At 37.9% G+C, this 13,228-nt stretch overlaps 1 protein-coding gene across 1 annotated transcript; it reads right to left on the bottom strand.

Annotated features, from left to right (window-relative positions):
• Positions 1-3,018: 3,018 nt before the first annotated feature.
• On the bottom strand, positions 3,019-4,116 carry LOC145814115 (uncharacterized). Its single transcript, XM_082910644.1, has one exon. The coding sequence runs from the start codon at positions 4,114-4,116 to the stop codon at positions 3,019-3,021; it is 1,098 nt and encodes a 365-aa protein (XP_082766770.1).
• Positions 4,117-13,228: the final 9,112 nt, after the last annotated feature.

The raw sequence follows: 13,228 nt of genomic DNA, 5'->3' as shown, positions 1-13,228 counted from the left end.
ACGGTGGCGGGTGGTAGCGAGTGGGTGGTGGTGGTGGTGGCAAGTGGTGGGTGGTGGTGGCAGGTGGGTAGCGGATGATGGGTAGTGGCAGGTAGGTGGCGGGTGGTGGTGGTGGTTGGTGGGTGGGTGACGGTGGTGGGTGGTAGATGGTAGCGAGTGGGTGGTGGTGGTGGTGGTGGTGGCAGGTGGGTGGCGGATGGCGGATGGCGGGTGGTGGTGGGTGGTGGCGGGTAGATGGCGAGTGGTGGTGGTGGTGGGTGGGTGAGTGACGGTGGCGGGTGGTAGATGGTAGCGAGTGGGTGGTGGTAGTGGTGGCGGTGGGTGGTGGTGGCAGGTGGGTAGTGGGTGATGACGGTGATGGTGGTGGTGGTGGTGGTGGGTGTGTGGGTGACGATGGCAGGTGGAAGGTAGTAGCGAATGGGTGGTGCTGGTGGTGGTGGTGGTGGCAGGTGGGTGGCGAGTGAGTGGTGGGTGGTGGGTGGTGGGTAGTGGTGGCGGGTCGGTGGCAGGTGGCTGGTGGTGGATGGTGGTGGCAGGTGGGTGGTGAGTGGTGGTGGCAAGTAGATGGCGAGCGGTGGTGGTAGTGGCGGTGGCGGGTGGTGGTGGTGGCGGCGGCGAGGGGTGGGTGGTGGTGGCTAGTGGGTGGCAGGTAGGTGGTGTCTGGTGCGTGGTTGGTGGGTAGTGGTGGCGAGTGGTAGGTGGTAGTGGGAGGTGGGTAGTGAGTGGTGGTGAGAGGTAGTAGTGGGAGGTGGGTGGTGGCTAGTGTTGGGTGATAAAAAAAAAAAAAAAACTGAAAACTCAAAATGAAAACACATTTTTGTGTTTTCATTTTTTGGCCAAATTTATAAACTGAGACCACTGATTTATAAATTAAAAATTTTACCAAACAAATTTTTATTTAAATTTTTTAAATTTTTATAAATATAAAAAAAAAAACTAAAAACGTAAGTGTTACTAAACAGCAACTTATCTTTTTCACAATCCTTTAATTTAAAATCAAGCATTATGTCTAATTTTGAGAAGACTTGAAGAGCATTATTTTAAATTGAACATCGAAGATTGTTTTATGGAAGACATTGACCTTTTGATGTGTACATCTAGTTATATTTATTTGTAGTTGAAGTCTTTTTTTATTATTATTTTAGATTGTCATACTTCAAATGATCACTTTTTTGTTCCATAACTAGGCAATTAGGGAAAACCCAAATTTTGTTCTACCAAATGATAATTTCTATCAACTTTAAATTCATCTGTGTTTAGTAATGAGTCATTTTGTTACATGTACACCTAAGGACACTAAGACCTTGTTTGAGAACAAACTATTTTAATAATTTTTTGATTTTTTGATTAAAATATGAGGTAAAAAAAATTAGTATGTTTGGAATGACTTTTTGATTTTTTACGAAAAGATATGCAAAAAATATAAAGAAAAGGGAATCTATAACTTTTTTGGTATAGGTTACAGGTTTTTTGATTTTTTTCGTAATTTTTTGACTTTTAAACTAAAACTACTGCATGCCAAATGAGACCTAAGTGCCCTATGCAAATATCAATGTGTTTGGGCAATTTAAGAGGACATATACTTGTATATGATTGGAGTAATTTTGTGGAGTATTTGGATGGGTGCACAGCACCATCTTATGATAGGAACCATGGTTGAGTTGTATTGTGTTGAGGACGAGGAAATCATATACTCCATGCTGCAAAATTGAATATTGGTGATGAGTTGTTACATTGGAAGTCAATAATATTAATTTCTCTGCTGGTGCTATACTTCTATATTTTCTACATTAAAAGTCATAATGTTAATTTCTCCATTGCACTTGTTTACCAACATTAATGTTACGGGCCACTTGGTAATTGCTCACTTCTACTTCATTCATTTAAAAATGGAATCGAACAATTGATTTATGAAAAGTTAGATTTTTTTCTCTTACATTAAAAATCAAATTGCATAATGATTACGTACTTAAAAGAGGGTATTGCCACATGTGTGTCTTCTTCATTGTGATTGGTTTAGACAATATAAGCTTCGTAATTATATTGATGTTAAAAAATAATAAAATAATAAGAGATTGACACTTTCCTATAGGTTTTAAGACGCTCAAAAGGACGGACCCCCCATCCCTCCCATAAACTCTGAATGCTTATCTTCAATTTTTAACCTGAAATTATCTTTGTAGTTCCATTTTCTTGCATGTAGAGCAAGTACAGAGAAAGTCATTAAAAGTAAAAACTCAAGAACAATTAGGAATATTTAAAAAAAAAAAAATCACATGCAATGCACGTGCACTCAACTAATTTAACAAAGTGTGAGAATAAATAGAAATTTTAGTATGAGTATTTAGAATTCCTGTGGCCATTTACAGCCATATGGGTAATCTCCACAGAAGATTAATATTTACCAAACCATCTTGGTTTAAATTAGAAATTCCACAAATTATCTAGTTGAATGTACAAAATAGAAGTCGAGATATATGGGAAGCTATACATATGTTTGGCATACAGTTAAAAAAATCACATTTTTTTTGAACTCTTTTAACTTTAGTAATTTTTTTTTTTTTAAATTATGTTAAAATCTTTTACTTTTTAAATCTGTCTTGCTTAAAAGTAAAAGATAAACAAAAAAATTCATTAAAGACAAAAAAGATAAAAATTAAAACAAAAACAAAAGTAAAAAAAAGCCAACTGTTTTTTAATCTGAATTGAAAGAAAACAATGAAAAAGAAGGGAAAGCTCCTAAAAAAAAAATTCAAGACTGAATTTGAATTCTCTTGGAGTGGACTGACTCATTTACATTAAATGGCCACTTTATTGAAAATTCTTGAAACAAAATAATATTAATAATAATACACTTATCCACCTTTCAAATCATAACATTATTTGCAATAAGTTTTACATGAACCCTACTATAATGTGCTACATCAACATTTTGTTATAAATTAAATATTTTGATATAAAAATATTGATATTATTAATGAAACAATACAAAGAGAAAGATTAAGAAGGTAATGGAATTTATTGGGTTAGAACATTTTCCTTGGATAACTCAGTGGGGTCAAAATCATCATTTGGTTCCATGGCCATCTTCACAAGCCTAAGAAGACTCCCAGTGGCCAAAATTGCTTTAGGATTTACATCATGCAAAGACCTTGCATACAAACTCCTACATGCACCCCATGCAGCCTCATGCAATTCATTGTCTTTATTAGGACCCATTAAACAATGTCCCAAAATTCTCAAAATTGGCTGCAAAAGCTCCCATGGTAAAGGTATCCTCCCCTCCTCCTTCCTTTCACTTTTACCATCATCACCACCATTACCGCCATCACCACTACCACCACCAGAACCATCGTTGCTGACTTCACTTGGTTCATCTGGGCCATCTTTGTACATGTCCCCATTTTGACCTGCCCAAACCACGCAAAACTCACAAAAATCTATCTTCGAACCCACAGGCATTTGAGAAATCTTACTAAAATAGAGCTCGAGTGCCACGCCAACAATGCGAGCTCGCCTGGTTGATCTGACGGTACCATGAGGCTCTAAGCTTGCAGATATCACCGCCAAGTTTAGCTCCGTGGAGCAATTCTTGGTGGTTGATTTAGTGGTTTCATGGTAAATACTAGAGTGCGAGAGGTCAGGGATGTTAACCGTGATGGACTGGCCATTTCGAGAGGTGGTTTCATGGGCGTAGAGAGCTAATAGAACGGCTTCAAAGCCGGCAAGGGGTTTGTGGAGAGCGACACGAGAGAGGTATACACCGGCGATGATGGGGAGAAAACGGAGCACGACAAGCTGGAGGTTGGTGTCGGAGGATTGAAAGGTGTCGTAGAGCCAACGACAGAGGTGGTTGTCGCCAGCGCCGGAGTTAGGTTGGCGAAGAAAGGTGGAGATTTGGGATGATACTTGGGAGTCATGGAGAAGAGAGAAAGCAGGATTTTTTGAGGAGGAGAGAGAGGGAGGAAGGGGGGAAGGGAGGATGGATGAAAGTGTTTCAATGGCTGTTTGAGACTTTTTGAGTGATTCTAAGTCATCCCGGCTAGTGGCAATAATGGTGGGTTCGAGGTTAGTGGTGGTTTCAGGGGTGGAAGGTGAATCAAGAGTGGTGTCCATTGAGAGAGAGAGAGAGAGGGAGATTGGGATGGGAGTTTACATTTCAAGGAAGGTGAAAAAATGAGTTATCAAATGAGAGAATTGTGGAGGAAAAGTAGGATCTTTTACTTGACATTTTCCAAAATGAGAATCTTAATCCTCTCTGTTACAAATATACAATAGAGAGATTACAAACCATCTAATACAAGCCATTTTTCAGAATTATCATCCTCTTTGTTACAAGTTTGAAATGAAAAAAATTATTTTAACCTATGAAGTTGTAATAGGTTAATCAAATTAAAAATTTATGATTAGTAATTTGTTAAGAGTTTTAATACATTTCTCAACTCTTTTGCTGGAGTATAAATATTAATTTACTTACATGTGATTCTTATATGGTTACAAAGGTATTGAAATTTTTTTCGTTTGAGTCCTGATTGTTTACTAAATAAACAAGTTCAAACTAAATATTTAAGCTGATTTTGTCATCGAGCCAAGTGATCCAAGTTTTTTATCTGTTATGTAGGTATCAATGTATCATTATCTTTTAGGTATGATTGGGTTACATTACATCTAGTTTATTACACTGCAGGAAAAACTGCTTTCATCGGCGTTTCAAAAATGCCGCTATAAGTGGAAAAAACGTTGCTAAAAAGATATACCAGCGTTTTTACTTTACGTCGCTGACGGGGCCATCGCCATAGGTACAGGGCGCTTTTAAATGTCGTTGATACTTACAGTGGCATTTTCATAAGCATCGGTATAATATGCAATCTACTTAAATAATAACTGATAACATTACAAGATATAGTGACGTTTTGAACAAAAACGCTACCTTTTTTTATTTCATAATTTAATTAATATAAAATATGCTGTTGAGCTGGTTATTTATTCACATTCCAATTTGCACAAAACCATAAAGCACGACATAGCAAAAAAATTCAAAATAAGCTGCAAATTCCTCTTACATTTGGTTATTTTAATGCTCTTACTAAATACAAAATAAAAAAATTCTAACAAGATTTCAATTTTGGGTCTGTTGACCCAAAAAAAAAAAAAAAAAAAGCTGCAAATTCCTCTTACACCTTGAATCAGCTCTTTCCCTCAGCAAAATTATCCTTTTGACTTACAGATAAATAAATAATAGTTGCATATTATAATCTTTTTAAAGAAAATCTAAAACAAAGCAATAAATTCTATCAAAAGCATGAAGACATAAATCACCATTAATAAGAACATGTATATTCCTTGCTCGTTCCAGATTTAATATAATCAAACCTGGTGCCCAAATTTCAGTGAAACCAAACAATTTCTAGATCAGACATGGTTCTAAATGATGAAAACAGAACACTAATTACCTCTGGTGCCCAAATTTCTTCATACTTGCAAGCAATTAGCATTGAACTAATGCCGACCAACTGAAGCTCCCTCATTAGGACAACATTCATTGAAAGGTACCCGATCAACTATGTTAATTGTGAGGTAAAGGGTCTCAGGCATTAGTTCAAACTTCCTGTGAACCTCTGTCAACCAGTCTATGAGGAATTGATCTCATCTTTGAATTGATTTCAGGCTGTGAATCCATGTAATCATGAACTCGACTCTCACCCTACCATAATAAATTCCCATTATTGAGCAAAACATGTCGATAGATAGAGAAGGTAAAAAGATAGAAAAATAAAGGCCAAAATAGTACCTCTGTTAACTTGTAGAACTTGTAGATGTCCTTAACATACTCCACAACTGCCAATTCATTATCAACATCTGCTGCATCAATGTCTACTAAGTAACAAGGAATAATATACATATACAAATAGAAAAAGTACAGAGGGGAAAGAATTGATGATGAAATTAAAATTGAGAGAAGTCCACACTAACAACCTTACTTCGAGCAGTGAGGATCGAAGTCAAGGTTTTGACCTCATTCCTAGAAGACCCAACTCGCGACTTTCTTGCAATGATAGCAACAGGCTTTTTCAAGTCTGAAAAATGAAAACAGAAGAAATTCATAGATCATTTTGTTTGCTGTTATTTCATTTTTCATTAGCCAAAAGAAAATGGAAGAAATGCAGGACACCATTTTAATTTTCTTAGATTTCAGAAATGGAGAGTAGCCCCCTTAAAAAAAACAAAGAAATTCAGCGAGAGAGGAATGTTATTTAAGGAAAACAAATATGTGTTTAATATACATCTTGGTGTTCTTGATACGTAACGTGCCTTAGAGAAAATTGATTCTTGATTTACTAATGGACATGTGGGGCAGCTCCACTAAGATCCACACTTGCCACAAATTTTAATTCAGTGACAGTGTTATCGGTAACCCAAATATGCAATTAATCACCAAGTGTAGAGGCCTAATAAAGTATGAACAGGATACATGCACAACTCAAGACTTCATAGTCTCCTTAGAAGCCCAAATTTGCCTCTCTGACATAATTTCACTGTAGGAACTGGATACATGCTTCTAATATTTTTTTTCTTCTACAAATAATATTGATAAAAACTCTCCAACAATAATCAATTTCGTCAAAAAAAATTAATGAGCAACATTTAAATATTCTACATGAAATAACAATCCTCATCACTAAAAATGTAAAGCCATTGCCATGCCATCAACATAATCATCAAAAAGCACTAACCCAACACCCTACACTAAATTGATGAACTCAAAATGGAAGAACTATACCTGTTATCTCACAAGCAATTATCAATTGTGGAAGGCTGCCTCAAGAGTTCTTCTGCCTGCACAAATTCAGCATTCCAAAGTGTTACTAGGTCCTTTGGAATGGAAGCTTGCACACTATACACCTGAACTAAGTAATTGCCATTAAATTCTTGTTTGGATTCTGCAAATAACTCAAGACAAGACAAATGCAAATTAACATTTCTTCCTTGCTGTTGGCAATAGGATTATCCACAACTAAGAACTACGGAAACTCATTAAGAAAAACTTCATCCACATTTCTCAGAAGGAAAGAAATACATTTGGATTTCTACCCGGCAGATATTAGAGAATGATAACTGCTAGTTTCAGTACATGGTAGCCTCAATTAAATGACAAAAGACAACCTAGTAAAACAGGAACAATTTATATTACCCAAATTTCATACTTTTGAGTAAAGAGCAGCAACATTTTAGTCCATATCTAATATCTTCAAACTACATGTAACTAAAAATTTTAAAGGCTTATATCTTCAAATGTGTACAATATTTGAATTATTCTAAGGGCATCCACACTCGATGGAAGTGATGAGTGATGTAGTGGTTCTAATTGAAAGCACCAGATTAACAATATGAAGGTTAAGAATGAGGGTCAAAGAAGTGAGAAGAAACAGAAAGACCAATGTTTTAGGCACATATGTAAGAGTGACATTGCAGAAGAGGAACACACAATAACAACACATGGATAAGAATTAATTATCATGGGATGAACATGACATTCTAATAAAATTTCTAACCTGAAAGTTTAGGCCCAGAAACAAGCCTTATATGGTAAACTGAAGGATTATTCTTCCACCATCCAGACAAAGTATATACTACTTTGAACCCATTTCCATGTTTTTCAACAAATTCTTGTAGCAACCTATATCCAAAACCAGTAACCATTTATTAGCAAAAAGAAAATGCGCATAAATTATAATTTACATGATTGCTTCTTATACGAGCTCTTACCTCTTTGACACATTTGATGGTAGCAAAAAATTACGACTTAGCCACCTGTAGGAAACCTAAGGGAGACAACCATCAACTTAAGAAATTACTAATCAATAAAATATAAGCTCTACATGTTCATAAAACAAGTTAATTGTCTCACATTGAACTTCTAAACAAATGAAAACAAAGAATTTAGAATCTTTCTGCAAAAAAGCAGAAGTGCAAGAGAACTTCAATGCCATTCAATGAGAAAACAACAATACAAGCAAAGACACTCCAAATCAATAAACTAAAATTAACCTGGTGAATGAGGAAGCTTTGAAGCTAAAATGAAAGATGGCCAAAAGTTTTCTCATTAGCAAGATAAAGCAAACAGATTCACATATTGAAAATTTAAAGCATAAGCTTATATCTGAATTGTACAGCCCACATGAAAAATAACTCAAAAGAAAGAGAAGGGGCGCTGCACCAAGACGCAAGACCAAGATCTTATGCAATAATCATATTAAGTAACATGGTGCAAATGCTAAACTATTATTAGAAGAAAATAGATCACCAGTTCACTACGGTAATGGAAGAAATCGTCAGTGAATCTAGTTTCGGACCGTCTTCAATCAATTGATCGATTCCTGTATAAGTATTAACCAATTCAATACTGTAAACACAAGAAGACCTAAAGAAACAAACGAGAAAAACATTGAAACACTACAAATAGCAGCAACATACTCCATCTTGAATGCATCCAGGACTTGTTGCAGCTGCCACAACTTTGTGGATCCAAAAACAGCACTGGCAACAAGAGGGTGTTTCAAAACAAAGGCTGCCCAAAGGAACCAAGAGTTAATAGTTGATAAGTCAAATACATAGTGCAATGTATTTATTTCATCAATAACCTACACCAAGAACATACCACACTATAAACAAAGGATATGAAAAATTGATACCCATTAAAAAATGCATACATGAAGATTTTATTTAGCTATCTAGTCTAGTAGAACTTAAAGTGATTTTATTGGAAGTGGAACAATTTCTTGTGGGAAACGAAATGAACCTTCAATAATCTTTCCCTATTTTGTCTGTATGGCATAGAACAACAAAGAAATTGCTTATCATCAACTGAATTCAAAGAAACAAAATAGGGAAGAAAGAAAGTGAGACATGCAGCCTTTTTTTTCCCCTCTCTACTCCTTTTTCTCCACGGAAAAGTCTATTACCACATATATTCCCTCTTTCCAAACAGAATATCTTCCAACTGTTCTTCAAATGACAAGTTTGCCCCCATGCAATAATATACAAACAAAATTTTCAATCAATCAAATCATGATTTTGTCAAATGTATAGAAAATTAACTTACAAATATTTATTGTTTTATGTTATATTTAGATCATTTTAAAATTTGATTCTTCATTGTGAACACATTTATAATCATTTGATCAAGTAATCAAATATACAAAAATGGAGCAATGAGATAGATTCATTAATCCTTGCCAAGCTAGTTTGAAAGAGAGTGTTTGCTACATTAATCCTTGTATAGAAGCAATAACTTGAAAAAATTTTAAATGCACAAAATTCAATCACAAAATTGGACACAATCTTTTGTAATTAGATTATGTGTGTGTAAAATACCTACAAGAACTTTGAAGCAATACATGAAAAGTGGTGAAAGAAAAAAGGGTTTCCATTAATCCATGTTTGCAAAAGAATAATTGAACACAAGAAACAGTGGAAACCAATTTATGGAAAGTAACAGAAAAACCCAAATGCACAAACTACAGGGCCAGACAGATCATAAGCAAGGTAAGGAAGGAGGGAATCAAAGAAGACTCACCAAAGTGGAAATCAGGTGTCTGCAGTGCACAAAACCCATTGTGAGGAAGAGAGACATTGCTGATGCAAAGATTGACATAGTATGGTTGTGATGGTGGTTCTGTGACTCTGTACACAAACGCAATAGAGATTAGCCTCGATAGACTAACCATAGAATTGCATACAAAGCACAAACGCAAAGATCACCACGAACGAGTCAGAAATAGAGTCGGTTTGAGGATGTACATATGCGCATAGGGACTAAAAATTACAGATCTGAACGAAAACAATCAATCGATCAAATCCAGAGAGAGAATGTTCGATCGTGATCAATAGACTAAAAATCAATCAATCGATCGATCGATCTGTGTTCTCTTTAACATAAATTAGTATATATATATATATCAAATAGATTTGAGATCATAGATACAGATCTGAGTTTGTATATAAACAAAATCAAAAAATCAGAGAAAGACTCACAAAATTAATCTTCAAATTAGACTGATCGAGAGCTTTGAGCGAAGATGGAGAACCAGATAGAGATTACGATCGTGAATCAGAGACTACGATGCTCGATCTAGTGAACTTTCACCATAAGAAAGAGGAGTAATGAAGAGACAGAAAACCTAGATCCACCTCGGGACTAAGAGAAATGAAAGAATGAAAAACGTGTGGCCTTAAAAGGGAAAATACATTAGTAACACCAAGCACGCGTGTTAAAATGAGTTGCTTACAAAATATTTTGAAAATGTTTACAATAACGTTTTTTTTAAAAACGCCGTAACAAAAGCGTGGTTATAGGTCAATTTTCTTGTGGTGCTAGATGGACATCTATAAAATAAAAAAATTAAATTACATTCGATGACAAATGTTATTTTTCAAAAAAAAAATAGATTATTGGGATTTTAGGAAATAGAGTAATTTTATTACAAAGAAAAATTCATATTTCTATGTTAATATATATTAGGCAATTGATAAATACGAAGGCCAAAATCAATTTCAGAAAAGTTTACTATATATATTCAAAACAAGTGTACATTATATGCATTTTGTTCATTGAATCTTTAAAAATAAAATTAAAAAAATGATCATGAAATTATAGTTACATTGAGTTGTGTAGAGGGTCAGAAATTAAAACCTAAACTAAGTATGGGCCTAAGCACTGAGGTCGCCCCAAAGAGGCGGCTGGGAATAAAAAAGAGTATGGGCCAAAGCCCAAGAGAAGTGGGCCAACAGTGAGTCGAAGTAGGTTCGACCCGTCAGGACTCCAAATGGACTCCACGAAGAAAAATGCTCAAGTCAAGTTGTAGAGGCAACACCTACAGCGGTGAAGTTGCAAAGGGAACATATGCAGTGGGAAAGTTACTGAGGCGCTTTGCTTCAGCGCTGCCATTCCAAGTATCTTCAGTGCCACCGCCATTCCAAGCAATGTCGGTACCACAACCATCTGGAGTTGCTGAGGGAAGGAGAAAAAATCGAAGCAACTAAGTTGCAGAGGCAATATTTGCAGCGCCCAAGTTGCGGAAGCATTTTGTCGGCGCCGCCATCTCTAATATCTTCAGTTCTGTTGCCTGAACTTGCTGCGAGAAATGATTACCGCAGCAACTAAGTTGCAGAGGGGATACCCTGCCAAGGTGATAGCAGCCTTTGAGAGAGGCTTCCCTCTGCAACTAGAGGGTAATGCTTGGTGTTAATAGCAGGCCCTAAGGCATTACTAGCCCAGGATTGATAGTAGGCCCCCCCCTCTCTCTCTCTCAAAGTTCATTTAACTTAGCGCCGATAACAGGTCCCAAGACTTACTAGTTGGAGCTGATAGCAGGCCTAGAGATACCAGTTTACCGCGGCAATCCCGCGAAGATGGGAGTAGAGTTGCCCGAACATAAGGGACTCCCTTTCCATTACCTAGGTCATGGACCTGCCTTAGTCGCACAGGTATGACTAAGGAAGCCCTTTTGGGTTCGGTACTCAGGCACAGCATGGTTGATAGCAGGCTTGGCTGTGGCCTTCGCCCTAGGAAATTGGGAAGTTTGTAGTTAGGTGGCTAAGGGTGGAGGTTTCGCTGAGGTGAACATGAACATAGCCGATAGCAGGCTGATAGAGTCCTGAGAATGCATGTACTGACCAAATAGAACCGAGAAGGCAAGTGTAACGGCAAGGTTCATTGCTGTAAGTGCACTTGCTGAGGTTCAGGCTGAGAAGGCAAGTGCAGAGGAAAACACTCCCGCCGCAACTACACTTGCTGAGGCTTAAAAGGGAGTTACAGCGCCAGACACTTCCATCGCAACTACACTTGCTGAGGATCAAAAGATAGTTACGGAGGCAAACAGATAGTACACAGTACATGCAGAGGGACACGTGGCACCTTCAGCCTGGTGGCTCAAGGCAGAATATTCCATGTGATCCTCTGGGACACATGTCTTCTCTCTATTTGGCCACTTGGTGTCCTTTTGGTACCAAGGAAAAGCCTATAAATAGAACCCATTTCCCAAGGTTCAGCATGAGGAATTTTGGAGATTTGGGGGAGATGCTGCCCAATTTGGTACTGCCATACACTTCTTCTTGAGCCATTTGTTTCACCCTCACCTAGCTACACACTCTCCAACTCCCATACTGTTGCTGCTACTCATTCTCCAGCTACTTTCGCCATTATTGGACCATTAACATAGTTTTGCCTCTCTAATCACCTTTCTAACCTTGAACCCCCCTACATTTCTGGCGACTTCATTGGGGAGGCTACTTTGTTGATGGTTTATACCCGCAGTGGATTACACACTTCACTGGAAAAGATGACAGAAGATGAAGTTCAGCAACCCCCGCGGCAGTAAGGCTCTTCTAATGGTGGAACAGCACATGCGGAGGACCATGACCACAATATTGTGATTGGGGCAGTTCAGTCACTCTAGGATATGCAGAGGGAGATCCTGGCAGCTTTGCAAACTCTCACTGAGGCTATTATGGCCATGGCTTTTAGACCAGCTCCGGTGCAAGCACCTTCGCCTGTAGCAGTCCCAAACCTAGTGCCTAACTTATTCCCTGAGGTTCCGACTCCGATCCAGGTGCCTTTGATGGTACCTCAGGCGAACGGTACGGCCGCTGGTTTAGCTACCCAAGAGCAGACTGGACCATTCCAGCCCACTTACTTTGTTACTCTTGCCGATGTACAAGCTACGCTCGAGCAAGAGCGTAGCAAGAAGCAGCTGACGTCTCTCCCAGACCCAGATGTGAAGCCCCCATACTCTTAAGAGATATTGACTATGCCATACCCAATTAGGCATACAGTGCCCAAGTTTATTAAGTTTGATAGAAAACAAGGCAATGCCAGAGAACATGTGGTGAGGTTCATTGAAACTCTTGGTGTCCATGGCAGTGACCACTCTCTGTGCCTTCGGGAGTTCTCCAAATCACTTACTGAAAGGGCTTACAATTGGTATGTGAACTTGGCTCCCAACTCGATCAAGAGTTGGGAGGAGATGGTGAACAAGTTCCATACGAAGTTCTTCCAAGTCCAAGAGAAAGTTACAACCCTCACACTTGGGCGAGATGTCCAAAAAGAAGGCGAAGATATACTGGACTATGTTAAGTGGTTCCAAGACAAGGCTATTGACTGTCATGAGCCAGTAGATGAGGCTCACTTAGTCAACATATGTATGGAGGGTGCCATACGCGACTCCAA

The sequence above is a fragment of the Camellia sinensis genome, unplaced genomic scaffold (genome assembly GCF_055761805.1).
Source record: "Camellia sinensis isolate YWXY unplaced genomic scaffold, ASM5576180v1 Unanchor1, whole genome shotgun sequence".
Classification (NCBI taxonomy): Eukaryota; Viridiplantae; Streptophyta; class Magnoliopsida; order Ericales; family Theaceae; genus Camellia; species Camellia sinensis.
The sequence above is the reverse complement of the archived record's forward strand: the minus strand, read 5'-3'. Positions and strand labels throughout refer to the sequence as shown.